The 16628-nt window shown below is 37.2% G+C and overlaps 1 protein-coding gene across 4 annotated transcripts in view; it reads left to right on the top strand.

The window, feature by feature from the left end:
- kuz (zinc-dependent metalloprotease kuz) overlaps positions 1–16628 on the top strand; it is an 85360-nt gene that overhangs the window by 39029 nt on the left and 29703 nt on the right. For all 4 annotated transcript variants that reach the window (XM_020953838.2, XM_086832110.1, XM_020953837.2 and 1 more), the window contains exons 4-5: positions 11029–11225; positions 11290–11827. In XM_020953838.2, coding sequence (XP_020809497.2) covers positions 11029–11225; positions 11290–11827 — 735 coding nt within the window. The remainder of the gene's footprint in view (positions 1–11028; positions 11226–11289; positions 11828–16628) is intronic.

Raw genomic sequence — 16628 nt, 5'->3', positions numbered from 1 at the left:
GGGTCTTAATATATACAAAGTTCTTTATTATTCTATAGCCAGAGGAAGGTCCTGGCAAAGACTTTTTAATAACAAGAGGGTAGTCAAGTTCTGATTTTGTCTTCCTTTTCAATTAAATATCTCAAAACTGAACAAGAGTCTCGATCATCTCTTCTGTGATGTAAAACTCTCTTCCATCACGAAAAAACTATGTATCCAGGAATAGCTATCTGATACTGCCATCCAGGGACTTATCCATTTTAATAAAACTCCATTGGTACACAAAATTTGGTTTCGTTTACATGTTTGTTTACTCGACTACTTGGCTCCGTACAGAACAGACCCAAGATGTCACTAACAATTACATTTTCCTCGCAATTTATTTATGTTTCGCAGCCTTTTTCTGCTTCTGCAGGTTGTTTTTCTTTTTCGGCGTCGCCATCAACCATTGTTTTGAATGTGAATGAGTCGGGTTACATACATGTGTGTGGTGCTGGCGGATGTCCTGTATGTGGGTGGGAGTTCGGTGGGGCTTGACAACCGCAGGCGCAGGTCCTTGCGGTGGCCTAACAGAAGGAGGGCTTCCATTTTCATCATCATAAAGTCTGGTGAAAGGAAATCGATATGGGCAACTTAATCATGAAATGAAGTCGCCGTCAAGTTGTCTTTCATTTCCAATTCCATTCTCGGCACCTCGTACTGCTCCTCCTCCTCGAACCCTCCCATCTTGGGAGTCTTTTCTCCGATTCTCAAGCGTTTCCAACTATTTTTCCGCAGGGGCTTTGTTTACCTATGCAGTGCAAAGGGCCAAGAACTTTTCCCTGGGCTCAGTTCTTTTCGGTGTGGTAAATTTCGCTTCGCTTCGGCTTTTGGTTTGGTTTGCTCGGTTTGTTTTGTTTGTTTGTTTCCATGTCTAAGTTAGCTTACTTTTGTGCAAAACTTTTCCCTGGTATCCCACCAATCACCGCTCCGCCTCACCGATACTCCCGCCCAGGACTCGGCCCTGTTGCTAACATTTTTTGCTCATTTCCGTTTCGACTTCCCTTTTAACTTCGTCAGACTCTATCCGCTTTATTTCAGAAATGCAGGTCAGGTCACTGTAGTTCACTGCATTCTGTATTAACTTATCCCTTATTCGCCTTTCTGTTTTGAGGTCAAACTGCTGAGCGTGCCCCATGGAATTGTTAAGTATGATTTTGAGTTGATTTCTAATATTCAGGAACCAGTAAGAAGTGCATAAAATATATACATATATATCGATATTTATACCCTTGCAGGGTATTATAATTATAAAGTATATATATTCTTGATCAAGATCAACAGCCGAGTCGATCTAGCCATGTCCGTCTGTCCGTCTCTCCGTCTGTCCGTTTCTACGCAAACTAGTCTCTCAGTTTTGAAGCTATCTGAATGAAACTTTGTGGTTACCCTTCTATATACTCTCACTCGTATATAAGTCGGAACGGGCCGGATCGGACTACTATATCATATAGCTGCCATAGGAATGATCGGAAAATTTTTACAAAAAAAATTATAACATTTTCAGTTTTTAACAGAATTTAATCAAATTTAAGATATAGTCATTTCATATAATTCCACAATTTCGTGTAAAATTTTATGAAAATCGGACTACTATCTCATATAGCTCCCATAGGAACGATCGAGAAATTAATACAATTAAAAATTATAACGTTTTCAGTTTTCAGCAGATTTTCAAATTTGAGGTATAGCCATTTTATATAAGTCTTAAATTTTGTGGCAAATTTCATAAAAATCGGACGACTATATCATATAGGTGCCATACAAACGATCGTTTGATGTAGAGGAAAAATGCAAATTTTTGAATGTAAAACTGCAAATATAATATGTATAGGTGAATGAATTGAAAGCAGGTATTACTTCATTGTTTTTTTTAACACAAATATATATAATTTATATTGTATGGATTCCTAGTCATCGAAGTTCTATCTGCAAGGGTATATAAACTTCGGCGTGCCGAAGTTAGCTTCCTTTCTTGTTTTTATTTAAATATATCAGCATTTTTTATTTATTTAAACTAACATTTGCTTGGAGATCCATTTTTGTTGTGCTTTTATCTTTGAAAATATATTTGAAAAGGATAACAATCTATTTGCTCTGACATTTAAAGACAGTCTTTTTATTTTCCCCTTGCGTGTCCATGGTGGATGCTATATGATATATGAACCTAAAATCGAAAATTGAAATACCTTCCTCTTTTTGTAATGTCATGTCACGGGGATTGTGAAGTTAAAATGTCAATAGGACATTGTTGGCGTTGTCGTTTCTGGATTTTGTTCTACCTATAACCCGCGCAGGCTTTTGCACACATCGGGAGAGTAAACTTTAACAAAAAAGTCGTTGAATTATTTCGTCCACGAGATGAATCCTTCTACCTCACCATTTGGACACACCAACACCATCCGCAACTGGTGTGGGGTCTGGTGTGCAAAAAAAATGTATGACTGCAAAAGGCCATGGCAAGCGAAATATTTTATATTGCTGCATACATTTTTCATGTTATTTAAAGTTCATTAAATATCTACGACATTCATAAGGGAAGAGAAAAGAATGTTACAGAGTGGAAATAATGAAGGCAAGAAGATGAAATAAAATGGAAGCACAGTTCACAGTACATTTAATATATATATTTCCTTACCTTTCCTATCATTATATCGTTATATAGCTTCTTACGACCATGATAAGCTATTTAGGTATATAAGCTATTCTATGTATATATATAGCAGATATCCAATTTTACCAATTAATTAGGTACTTTATTCTTACTATTTATCATTGAGTGACTAAACTTGCAAGCTATTAATATGAATATGAATATATGTAGAAGGACATGTGTGTTGCACATTCAGAGAATTGTTTACTGGTAAACTGCATTGGGAATATCATTATTTAAATGGCAACTACATCTTACCTTTCTACTATTGACAAACATTGGTAATAGCCCTCAATATTCAGTGTGTTTGGCCAGAATTCAAGTACTTGGTATTAGCCAATTAAATCGGATAATAAGCTTTTGTATAGTTGGTCTTTGCGGTTTAATGGCTCATTCAAAACTTGATTTGCAAGCTGAATAATGTGTAATTGCTAAGTTTACCTGAGATGTCTTCATTTCAGGCGAACTAGTAAACTTATGTCTTGGGTTTAATTTATTAATATTCCTTTCACAATTCTTAATAGTTTAAACTATATGGTATTTTAGGTTCACTTATCAAATGTTATTTTAGAGTTATTTGAACATTTTTTGAGATATTGATTCAAACAAATTAAGCAAATTAAGTTTTGTAAGGAGCTTTCATTGTTCTTGTAGCTGAACGCAGGCAACCCCTTGTTCCGTCATCCCTTTTGTGTTTAAAAATAATCCAATCGATTAATTAATTAAGTGGACTTCATTTTCGGTGGAAAATGGGTGAATACATTCTGTTTTAAACTGGTGCAGTGGCTGAGTTTGTGGCTGAAGCATTTATTCGTGGCATCGCCCATCCAAATTACTGACACATCAGTTGGTCCTTGTAGTAGTATTTCGCCTTTATCTACGAAAATAGCGCAACGGGAAAATCAAACTAATCAGTTGAATGATTGGCGTCGACAGCAGGTGAACAATGGCCACGTCCGGCATCGTCCTGGTATCCTGCAAATGAAAATTGTCACTCCTTTCATGCAACTTTGCTATCTATTCCTTTTTTCCGCGTTTAACGAGATTTTCTCTTTTTCCTTCCCTGCAATATGGAACCCGATCGATCGGGGGAAAAGCGTTGCGCTTCAAATTACTTTATTCCTTGCTTCATTTAACAGGGTAGCTTTTACCATTGTTACCTTACCCCATTCATTGTCAATTTTTAATTTGCCTTAATTTGTACGCTACTGAAGTCTTGGATGGTCAGTTGTGTTCTTTTCCAGGCCAAAATGGATTAACTTTAGTAGGTTATAATATGTACAAAACAGAAAAGCAATTTAATTTTCCCAAGTTCCAAATGTTTATTTAAAAAATTCCGTTAATCTCTTAAGCTTCTGGTGAGTAATAGTCCCTTGGTCTTTGGGGGAATTATTCTCCCTTCATGCGTGCTAAATAACCAGCTAGTTAGCTTTTTTCTTTTTTGCTAAAATATTTATTCTTGTTTCCCTGTTTCAATCTCTTTTCACTTACCTAATGAGACGCTTTTAGAAGGCTAGAGGCCGAAACATACATGGCCCGAAAGTCTACTTTACCAAAAGTATCCACAACTCAGACTCTGAAACCGCAACTAACACACAAGTAAACACACACACACCCACACACTCGGGTGCTAATGCCATTTTGACGTTGCTTACGGTCTTTGCCCGCCACGGTTTCAAACGCACAAATGTAGACTACGTTTTTGTGTTTTTGTTTTTTTCCTACCGCAGAACTGGGCACGCCCATAATCCATAAGTTAAGCCCAACGGTTTGTTTGTGTGCGGTCGCCGGCTGTCGGTTGGCCAGATACCCTACACTTCCGCACTTTCCCCTTGCGGGTTTGTTCAGCCAAAATATATACAAAAAACTCCACACAAAAAATTGCCAACAAACAACCCAAATCACTCGACTCGCAGCTCCAGGAACCCAGTCAAAGGGTCAAAGTTGCTTTAAACGTTGCCACAGACAGAATCTAACGAGGCAGATGGATGGGCCTCGGACTGGCCTGAAAAGGGGGCGTGTGCTTTGTTAGCAATTTATGATTATTTTTACTCGCAGTTTTGGCCTTTTTTTCTGCCTGCTATCTACTGACCCGCATTTTCGGCCACTCGCTCCAAAAGGTTCAACTGACCGATACAACTATATGTGGGGTTTGGGTCAGTCCCAACATTTTCATCATTTTGGGGGAGTTCTGGTGTCTAACAGCGATGATAATGTGCTAATCCAAGTGCCATTAGCCTGGTCACCATTCGCGCTTATCAGGGCTAGAACAACTATTGTCAGTTTAAACAATAGGAAACAGAGAAATATAAAAATAATTACAAAGCAAAGAAAAATATTGAAACTATAGAGAATTTAATTAAATAGCTTTTGTCTTTATCCACATCAGAGATGAAACTTGCTATCTTTCCCCAAGAATTCACATATCCTTTTGCAGAATGTCAGCACTAATTGCTCTTGCTGTTGATTATGTCTAATAATTTTGTGGAGAGCTAAGGGCAAACATTCATTTAATATTGATTACTATTGTGTGTGTACGTGTGCGTGTGTCCTTGACAATTTCCCTTTGGGCACATGTTAAAATCAAATTATACACCAGAAAAGATGGCACAAAGGATAACGACCAGGATGCAGTTGAATTGCAGAAATGTCTCCTTTATCTTCTGTTTATATTGAATCTCAAAAATTCTCATGTTAATTGTGATTCCAGCTAGCTTTTGTGTTCTTGTTGTTGTGCTGTCTTCGTAATTGTTGGCAGTCCTATTTCCTGAAATTCTTGCAAAGCTTTATTGTGTTCTGCATTTTGAATCTTTGCCTTGTTTCTTAGTTTTATTTATTAAGGAATTTGTTATAAATTTGCAAGGAATATAAGAAATTCTGTCCGAGATATTTCCTATTCTACAAAGTATAAATATTCTTGTTAAGCAGCCGAGGCTATCTAGTCATATATGTTTCATTCCTTATACTAAGCTAATTAACTGTATAAAACATTGAATATTATAAGAAATAATTGAAATATTAAATATAATAATTATTACGAGATTTAAAACTACTTTTATTCTTAAGGCAACACATTACCTTCTTCCCTTGTTGATCTTTTAGTAAGAACGGTTCCACTGTATAGTCCTTAATATAGGGATATTACATGCATCTGGTGATGCTGACTAAGAATTATAGCACCCTTGTCCCTACCAACTATTTGTCTTCTTTTAAATAAAATAAACACCTTAAGTGGGTGTCTGACCCAGAATCTAGCACAGACACACTTTTCTGCAATTCACTGTTCGCTCATCTGATGCTGTCGTCTTCTCCGTTTTTCTTTTTAAGTTTACTGGCTTTGGTTTTTAGTTTACTCTCAAAGTTGGCCTGTGTGTATTGGATAGCAAGTGAAATTACTTGTAATGCATTACATGGAAAACTTTTCCAACATCTTTGCTGTACTTGGTACTGCAGTTTTTGTTGTGGCCTTTAAGGCGCTTTCGCAAAGTCTTGGCCAGGAATTGGCCCGCTCCGTTGTCCTTTGCCGCCTCGGTTGTCTGCCAACTTGTTCCCCACACACTCCCTTCCGCCCCTGCAGTTTAGGGGATTATTGGCCAGTTTATGCAACTGCCTCCTCCACTCTGCCACTCTTCCACTCCTCCACAAACTGACAGCTTGGCTTACGGCGCTATCTATCGATATTCATGCCCATGACCTAAACCGTCCTGTGGTCAAATTGGTCAAGAAATTTGTCCGCAAAGTTCACTGAGTTACTCGAATCCAATATGGTTATTATTTTTTCAACTCTAGGGGAGGAGAAGGCGCCTTTAAATATAATGTACTTAATACAATAAATTATTAAATTCATTTAATTTACCATTATAGATCGGTATAAAGAACTTTATTCGTAATAAAAGTAGTATTTTAATATATGTCACCACTTTACGAATTGTAATTAAAATGTTCAGTTGCTTTCCCCTCTCTATATATAAAATTCTTATTAAAAGTGTATCCCTACTTGTACTAAAATGAACCTGGTTAAATGGGTGACATGCCTGCTTACACCAAGATTGTGCTGATCCAGAGGGAATGTTGCTATAGTGCCTTTGCATATGCTCTTAGCCTTTGTCCTGGCAACATTTGGAACAAAGGACATCACTCCAGGTGGCCATGTGAGAGGCTGAAACGCTTTGCCGTGGTAATTGCTGTTATTACAACTGTTTGCTTGTTTGTACTTCCCTGGTTCTGGCGTGACTGCAGTCTGCTGCATTTAACCTAAAGACTTAATGCGCTTTGTCGAGGCAACAGAACACCTGCATTTACCTTATCACAGGTAAACCGTACAAAAATATTGAAATGAGAAAAAAATAAACGAGAAAAAAGAAACAAAAAGATAATGTAAAATGTAATCATTTACCTTGACATGTTTTCTTTAGATTCCTGTAACAATTTAGCATAATTGTGATCTTCCTCTAAAGTATTTCCATGTAATCAATTGGCACAGTTAAAGTTTATTGGAGCCACCTTAAGGTCCTTGTAAGACAAGACTCCAATTTAAGGAAGTAAAAACTTCCTTAAGGGTTTCGTTACTTTGTTGCGATATTCTAATTTAATGGGACTCAAGGCATGACCTTAGTTTATATCTTTTCCCGTCTAAAAACCACGAAAAATACAACTTTTGAAAGTTTTTCCACAACTTGTAAGTGTTGGGTGGGGAACACAGGAGTTAGTCATGGTACTTGTACGTCAAGTACCGAAAGTAGCTGGAAACCGCATGAAAGGTTGTCAAATAAAATCTTAGAAAAAAAATATATAAAAATGCAGTAATTGATGTGGCACTGCAATCATTTTTGTTACATCAAATTCTAAGTTATATTCAGATTTAGCAGATTGAAAACTCAAGCATATTTTATCTTTGCAGTAAATATATGACCACGTCCAAAAATAATAGTTTTTCTCCTTTTTCTTTACTTTAAAGCTTAAACATTAAGAACTTTCAGAAATTACATACAATATATTTAATAACACATTAACAACTCAAAAAACATTTATTTTTAACTCTAGAGCCAAGTTTTAAGTTAAAGAACTTCAATTTGAATACAACATATGTTCCTTCTGCCTAAATATGTTTTCCTTTACACACCGTCTTCCAATTTCAACGCTGTATTGTTGTTTACTTTTAATTTGTATTTAACTAGAGGCGAAATGTATATTTCATATGGGGTAAGAGACGTTACCTTCTGCCCATTTTTGACAAAGAAAAAATTCAATTGAGTCAGCCATATTTCCAATATTCGGATGTATATTATATTTTTATAAAAACAACTACAAAATTAGTCCAAATTAGCTAAGTATCAAAGTTACTTGTTGAAGCAACTTTGCCTTTCTCTCTCTAAATCCTAATGTCATCCATCAATTACAAACTGAAAAATGTAATCGAATTGCAGATCGATATCAAAAGCATATCCACGGAATTGTAGTCGTGTTCTTCGACCCATTTTTCAAGCACGGATCCCTATCTGTGAGGTTTTTAGCCAAGAGTACTGTCAGATACTCAACTCGAGAGCCATTTAAGCGGTTTCGTTGTCCGCCCTGAGCGTACTAAATTGAATCATCATTTTATGCACTTTAAAAATGAATAATGCCAAGTGGGATTTGGACTGGTCCTCTTCTGCTGTGATTTAGCTGGGAATGTCACAAAGTATCCAGCTCCGTAACTCTGCTGTATCTTATCCCCATCTCCGCTGAAGCGCATTAAATTCTCGTTTGTCCTGGCACTCTCGTAACGGATCGATATGCAGGGGAGAATTCGGGTTAATGGAATATAAGTGAGTCGAAATGAAAATAGCCTTTTCCCCTAGTTCAATTCACACTTCAAGACTTGACTGTAATTTTTACTTTCAGCCAGATTTCCCATTTTTTTGGGTAATGCGATTTGTGTTGCTTCTATATCGAGTTTCAAATTTCGTTGCCAACCTCAATGGAAAATTGACAAAACACACAAAAAAACCAAAAAGATAAAGATAACTTTTTGTCTTGGAAAAGTCAGGAACTGAATTGGTTTTCTGTTTCGTTTTTACTTCATTTTTGTGCTGGCCTTTTCTTTGGTCAAGCGCGTTTTGCAGACACCCGCTCCCTCTGTTCCCTATAACCGAATAGCGAAAGTAGTTTTCAGCTGGTTTTTCCGCTTCCACGTAGCTTTTCTTATTTATTTGTGCCATTTGTGCAGCAGCACCTGAGCCGTTTTCGCGGGGAGACGTTCGGTACAAAATGAAAAGTGCCGGGCGGAAAAACTGGAAAGCAACAGGCAATATGTAAGTCAAGGTGTCACTGATTGGAATTGAGAAAAATATAATCAACATGATATACCATTTTCTTTAAAAGGAATACATATGTGAATATGTGTGTACCTTTAATATAAACATCAATTAAAACAATAGAACAAATGCTGGTTAAATACACTTACTTACTCGGTTATTTTCGTTTTCATTGCGCTACATTTCCACGATTATTTAGAGTTTCTATTGCTGCCACCTTTGGCACATTTTCCAAGCAATTCCCTCTCCCTTGGGTTTTTAGCTTTTGTTTAATCAGTCTCTGAGAGAGCTTTCCACATTGTTGAATCACATGAATTGAAGCGGGGAAAAACCTTTGTACCGCTTTGTCGGTCAACTACTGAAAATGACCCCTTGGCCAAGGGCTCCCTTAATTTTCCTCATTGCAGGTCGTTCCTTTTACTCTGGCTTGATTCATTATAAAGTTTGCACATAAAAAAAAGGGGGCGAAACGAGATGGGAAGCTAGTTACGGTAAACCGACTATTGGTTATCCTTTCTCAGAAAAGATCTCTATTATATTTTCATTAAGAAACAATGATCTTTGTTGTTAAGTATTAATACTATACCTAATTGAGAAGAGTACGTTTTTGTATCTTTAAGATCTGCATACTCTTATAAGGATTAGTTTAGGTTTCTTCTTTTATAATCATTTTCAGAAGAATAAAAGCTACTCTTTTAGTTTAAACTGATTAACCAGAGTATAACCCCGAAAGAGTATAATATTCATTGTTTAATATTAGCTTAACCATTCAGTTTAGTTATCCAACCTCTCTCTCGCAATGCTCAATTTTTAAACCTTTGCAGTTTATTTTGAAATTAAGGACTCAGTTTTTCCTTTTTTTTTCACCCAGTGATTCTGTGTAAATTCCCGGCTGTCTCTTTGAAGTTGTACCCGCATCATACCGACCCGTTTTTATATGTCAAAGTATTTTACAGTATTTTTTGTGGCAAAGTTTTAATTAATTAAATGCCAATTGCAATGAACACCCCAAGCATTAAAGTAATTAAAGCAATGTATTCAGACTGTCTTTACTTGGTACAAAAAAGGAATATATTTTCAACAGACATACAAGAATTTGTTTACTTTAATTAAGGTATTGAAATTGCTCTACTTTTACAAAAACCTTTTTTTAGGTATATATCAAAGATATAGTGCAGCTGTTGTTATTCGTCTTTGAATACAACTTAAATTTCTAACAGTATTATGGAATATTATTTAGGAGAAGAGTTCAAACAGCTTGATGTTATGACCTTAGTTTTTCAGGATCTGCACACTCACCAGTTGGGAAAATTCTCCATTACGCAATCAGACGGGCTTTTTAAGCCTCGCCTTTTAGCCTCAACTGGCAGACAAAAATTCTCACTTAAGTAATGCAGTTATGCGTCCAAGTGTGTGTGCTGTGTGTGTTCTGTGTAAGTGCATTAAAAATGTTGTGGAAGTCGTAACTGGGGAAAAAGGTTCCGAATTTTGTCGACCCCAAACGATGTCTGTCTTGCCATTTCCCTGTCGCCATTTCTCGTTTTCCATTTTTCCAGTCCATCTGCCAAAATAAATATGTTTTTGCCACTCGCAGAGCGGTCTTGCCACGCCCCCACAAGTGCCACTTCCCATCTGTGGCATGTGCAACAACTTTGAGCCGTCAGGACCATTGCATCAGTATAAATGCAGTTCTCAGTCCCCGCCACATCCCGCCTCATAAATGCAATCAAATGTTGAAAGTATTAAGTGAAGGTAAAGTCCCAAGTGTCGGCTGGGACCTGAAAGGCCAAAGGCCTCAAAGACCACCTAACGTGGACATTTGTGATTGGTATTGTACTTCAATTTCCGGCATACAATTTAAATTAAATTGCGGTTTCCCAAATTGTTCTTTCTAATTGATTTTCAAGTTAAAAATGTACATTATTGAGAACAAAGTACAAGTTAGATTGATGTGAAATATGTATTTATGTCCCTTTTAATTAAGGAAACATTTACTACTTATAAATATAATAACAATTGCTATTTAGATTCTAATTACTTGATTTTTGTCTCCATTTACAGGTCATGAACGACTGAACGAATACATATCCCACTACGAAACACTCAACTATGATCACGAGCACATTCGAGCTAGTCACAATAGAGCGCGACGATCAGTGACCAAAGATCATTATGTATATTTAAAGTTTGCATCACATGGAAGAGACTTCCATCTTAGATTAAAGCGTGATTTAAATACATTTAGCAATAAGTTAGACGTGAGTATTGCATATCAAATACACAAATGTAATAATATTTTTAAAAATGTATTTCCATTTCCAGTTTTATGATAGCAAGGGCCCCATTGATGTCTCCACGGATCATATCTATGAGGGCGATGTGATAGGGGATCGTAATAGTTATGTATTTGGTTCCATACACAATGGGGTATTTGAGGGTAAAATTATAACGGAACGTGATGCCTATTATGTTGAACATGCCAAACATTATTTTCCCACAAATCGCACGGCGACAACACCGACAACTTCGTCGAAATTCTCGACAACGACATCCACCCCAAGGAGCACCATAAAAAATACACAGCCAACACGGCCTTTGGGCCCCCAAGAACTCGACAGTAACAACAACAGAACTGCCTTCGATAGTAAGACAGAAAACTTTATAAAGAAAATTGCTGAATCCACAACGACGTCACCGGACTCAACGTCGTCGTCAACAACAACAACAACAACAACATTCCCACCCACAACGGAAAATTCGCATGAGGAAAAGGAGGATAATGCTGAGGATGGACTTGATTTTCACTCCATTATCTATAAGGAGTCACATGTCGAGGACGCCTACGAAAATGTGCGCGAAGGTAAGTCGAAATAAGGTTCCTTCCCCCATCTTCGCATCGCAGTAACTTAGTTGCCGAACCAGAAATGAAAAATTCCCTCGCACATTGTTAAATGTGATTTATTTGGCTGACATCGTCAGAAGTTTTCATTCTTGTGAGCTTTTCATTCTATACCCTCTCGCATCCAAGTCAACCTTGAAATTGTTTGATAACATTTCGTTGCTGTTTTGACACCTGAGTTATGACAGTCGCGAGTGACTGCTAATCATTTTTGTTATGCTCATCTCCCGTGTTACTTGTCGGGTTGTCAACCGGCTCAAGGATGGCTGTCGGTAGAGACTGGGATATAAAGGTGGCTTTGGTTCAGAAGTTTTTGAGCTTAACAAGTTGTTTACCGGAGCGTTGAGCTATGTATGAGCTCATGGAATGTCAAAGTTAAAGTTGCGGTTTAATGGATGAATCACAATTTTAGGAACTAAGAAGTACTCAGCTTGAAGTTGTATGGTCTTTTTTGTTGTAACTTGATTAAGTAGCTCTTGGAAGGCTCTTTTAGTAGCTCTTTTAACTCCCACAGTTCTTTTCGTGTGTGTAACATGTTGACAAGGCCAAGGTTTAAAGACTGTCCTATAGGCAGATGCTTTATACCATATAGATCCTCTCAATTTGACAACTGAAATTGAGATAGAATGAAAATATATTGCCAGCGGCTATGGTAACTATGAACCATCAGCACAGGCAAAAATCAAACTGGCAGGAAAAACTCCCATTCTAATGGCAAAAAAAGTCGCGTTCATGCAAAAAGACATCCAAACGACTTCATTTTAAGAGCAAGCCATGCATGAGGAGAATAAAAGGAATAATTCCCTCGCCGGTTCAATGGTCAATTTTGTATGCAACCCGGCAACAATGGCGCTGGCGAAGAAGGTGTGCCCTCTAGACCCGTACACACTCGTACGTAATATCGCTGCAACAATGACACTGACAATGAAAAGTTGCAATTGCAAACAGAGTAAAAAAAAAAAAAAAAAGGCGGCAGCAGCAGCCAAGAGCGGATGCATCGTCGTTGTTATTGTGCAGGCGGCACCACCGACAACTATGACGATATCAGGTTCCAGCCCGACGGCTGATTCACACAAAAGCACACGAAGAAAATGTGTATACTCATTTTATTCGTTATAAATATAGCTTTTTATTATAGTAAATCCGTAGACTTTTCTATATATGTGACGTTTTTAACGGAAATTACTCGTATAAATAGTTTTAATGACAATCAAAAATGATTAATGAGTTCTAAAAAAAATTATACTCTCAGCTGAGAAATTGTCTTCATATTGATAAAAAGATGCATAACGCCCATACATTTTCATTTCAATAAGCAAACCATTGCAGCACTGCAATTGACAAATTTGCGGCTTTCTCGCTAGCACAAACTTGAGAACATAAAAATCCAAACATTTAAATAATTCAGTTCCTTGCGTGAGTACACACAGAACAAGATTGCGTACAGATCTAGATTGCTTGAGGTTATATTCGATATGTATCTTCGATATGCTCTTTCTCATCAATCTCTTTAATAAAATCCAAGAGAGTCTTAAGCCAGAAAAAAGCATTCGACAATATGAATTCATATGGCGTTACTCATCTCGTTATTATAATGTCTTTGATTGAGGATAAGCTACATGCTTCCAAAATTTGAAGCTAAAAATTCACATTCGAGTGCAAACGTCTTTCGTTTTTCCGATACCTTAGCAATATACAATATTCTGCTGAATCTAGAGAACTTGATCCATTTTATGGCTTCCTAGATATTTCTTACAGTGTACAGACAGGTTCCCACAGCCATTGGTAGACAATGGGCGAATGCCACGCCCATATAAAGTTGTCGCTGCAACTGTTTTTGCAACAAAAGAAGTGGAATCTAATGCATAGCTAAACAACTGAAATGGGAGCAGCAGCGGTATGTTTTTTGGCTAGCGTTTTGCTGACCAACTTTTGTTTTTTTGTTTTTGTTTTTGACAATTTACCATTGTTGTTGAATGCAAAAATTGTATGCAATTTGGCATTCCCACAGCGGACCCACAAAATACTCACACACAAACACGAAACACTTGATAAAACTACGGTCATGGGTAGTGTATTTAGTTGAGTTGTTGGTTTTGCTTTGCGTTTGGGGGCGTGGTTTATTCCCTTTAATGAGCTTTACACCCTTGTGTTCACATGCCAATAAAAGTAAGTTATTTTTTGTTGTTGGAGTTATAAAACAAATTGCGTGATGCTTTTAAATACATTTCAAAGAACTTGCTTGTTATTCTTCCCTAATGTTCCAATAAAAGAATGAATTTGGATTGCCTACGAGGATTATTCTTAGAGCTTAAATTTATTAACTATATTCTTGATTCCTGTTAGGTGTGGAATTCAGCTTGGAAGTTTCCATAAGGATTCGTAGATTTGTATACCTTGCAAGGGATATTTCTACATTCTCTTAAATTTTCTTGTATTAATAAATTAATACAATACGGTAGGTAACTCAATAAAAACCTTTTTAATGGAAAAAGTGGAAAAAAGACTAATTTATGAATTTTTATTCTTCTCTGGTCCACGTCCTGAATTCCATACATTCTTTTCACAGACTCCCCTTACTTTTCTCAAGTTGTTTTTTTTTCAGCACTTATTATCCAGTGAGTCCTGGGGCAAGAACGCAACTGTGTCGCGAGGTGTTTACGTTTCTTAACTTATCAGAAGCTGTTTCTGCCCCTTTTAGCAATCTCGCACTCCCCGCCACACTTTTAATGGCATTTTAGCAGCATATTAACTTTTGTAGTGGAAATGAGCAGTCGTCGACGACGGACCCTAGATTACATTGTTGGAGTGTACACACATTCGCTCACTCACTCGAACGTGGCAGCGGCAGGGGGTGCGTTAAGTGCGTGTTAAAACCGACCAAGCGGCGCACGCACATTGCTTATCCGCCCCTACATCCCACATCCCACATCCCACATGCCACTCCACCCACCCTCCCACGAAATGCACCCTCCTTATTTACCCCTTCGCACGATGCCTCTGGCTGCTCCTAGTAACGGAGCGTGAGCACAGCGACCCCTAGGAACCAGCCAAGGGGTTAACATACGCCACAACACAAGTACTCAATTACACTGGCCACAAATTCTCTTTATAGAGGGTAAAGACTCGAATAAATATTATAATCCTATTATGATTATCCTACTAGAATTTAAGATAACAATATTTATACATTTTATACGATATCTTAACTAGAAATCATAAATGTAAGAAAATATCGATCGTCAGTACTGTAGTGATATTTGAAACGAAAGTCGATAGCGTTACGATACACATGCGATTAATCGATATTCTTATACAATCTGTCGATTTGTGTCATTTGTGTTTCTGTGTTATTTATGGAACTAAAATAATCAGAACAATTTAAAAATCAACTGCCGAATGTATTGTGAAGTTAAAAGGAACATATACCTGGCTTATTTACTTTGTTCAATTATGCTTAAATTGATAAAAAAAAAAATTACATTAAGCAGGGTGATAAGCAGACGATAGTAAAGAAATATGTTGCTAGGAACACAATACGCAGCACACAAATGTTGCTAAGAACATAACATTGCAATGTTATAACATGATTCTGTAATTCTACGAACTAATCGATAAGATCGTTAAATGCGATACATTTGATATGTACATTTTCTATAGTCAGCGTTTTTAATCGATATAAAAAACATGTCTCTACTAGAAAGCCTACCACTCGAAATACATTTTTTTAAGTTTGTTTTTGGTTTTATATATTTATAATTTATAAAATTATGATATTTCTTAGCATTTTGTTTGATTTCCTCTCAGTGAATCCGAGTGAAACCTCGCTCTTGCTCCTGCTACTGATGCTGCCTGGAAATCACAATTTACACACAATGTTGTAATATAATTTTTGCACAGCGAAACACTGGGCAACTCAAGTGGCACATTGTGTGCTGGCGTCACTGTTGCTCCTTATACAGTACTTCGTTGGATGCCCTGCACATCCCACATCCCACATCCCAGTCCCCTTTCCGTTTATTCTTTGGGACCTTGAGTGCATTGACCATGCCTGTGGGAACTTTATGCGCAGTTGCTGCAGCTGCCATAAATGCAATGTGGCTCACACTTATTTACGACTATTTGATTGCACTCGCTAACGTTATGCTAATTTATAGAACGAATCCCCATTTCCCGGGCAACCTTTTTGGGCCCATTATGAACTCTGTGAATAAATGTCAACGACACGCAGAAGTTTTTAACTCATTTAACTTTGAATTGCCCAAATTCGTTGCTAAAACTGGCATGAACAAATAGGTCAATAGTAGCATTAACAGAGAGCTGTTTAAATTACAAATTACTAAATAATAAACGAGATGCTGTGTTGGGAATTTAAATAAAATCAGTGAAGTTGCTAATAAAACGGATCGATAAACTAAAATCATGATTGTTTTGTGTCTATTTTTGGAGTAATTCTGTCTGACAAAGTGATTGATTTTAACTTTATCCAGCTATATGGGCTTGCCCAGCTCTTCGTCGTGCTATGAATATGTATCAGTCAACGAAGCATGAAATAAGCACCCAAAAAAAAAGAATACATAAATACAGGATTTACGCCGCGTTTCGATAACGATGATGATGACGATGCCGTCGGCAATGTTGACGCTGGCATAACATACAATAATTTCCGGTATTTGATAACAGCAACAACAGCAACAAGGGAAGCCGAAGCGACCCTACTCGGTATGAAGTACGGAGTATGGAAGTATGAAGTATGGAGTTT

This window comes from Drosophila serrata, unplaced genomic scaffold, assembly GCF_035046125.1.
Source record: "Drosophila serrata isolate PLE 108 unplaced genomic scaffold, ASM3504612v1 contig_245, whole genome shotgun sequence".
NCBI classification, from domain to species: Eukaryota; Metazoa; Arthropoda; class Insecta; order Diptera; family Drosophilidae; genus Drosophila; species Drosophila serrata.
This window is presented reverse-complemented; position numbering and strand designations above follow the sequence as displayed.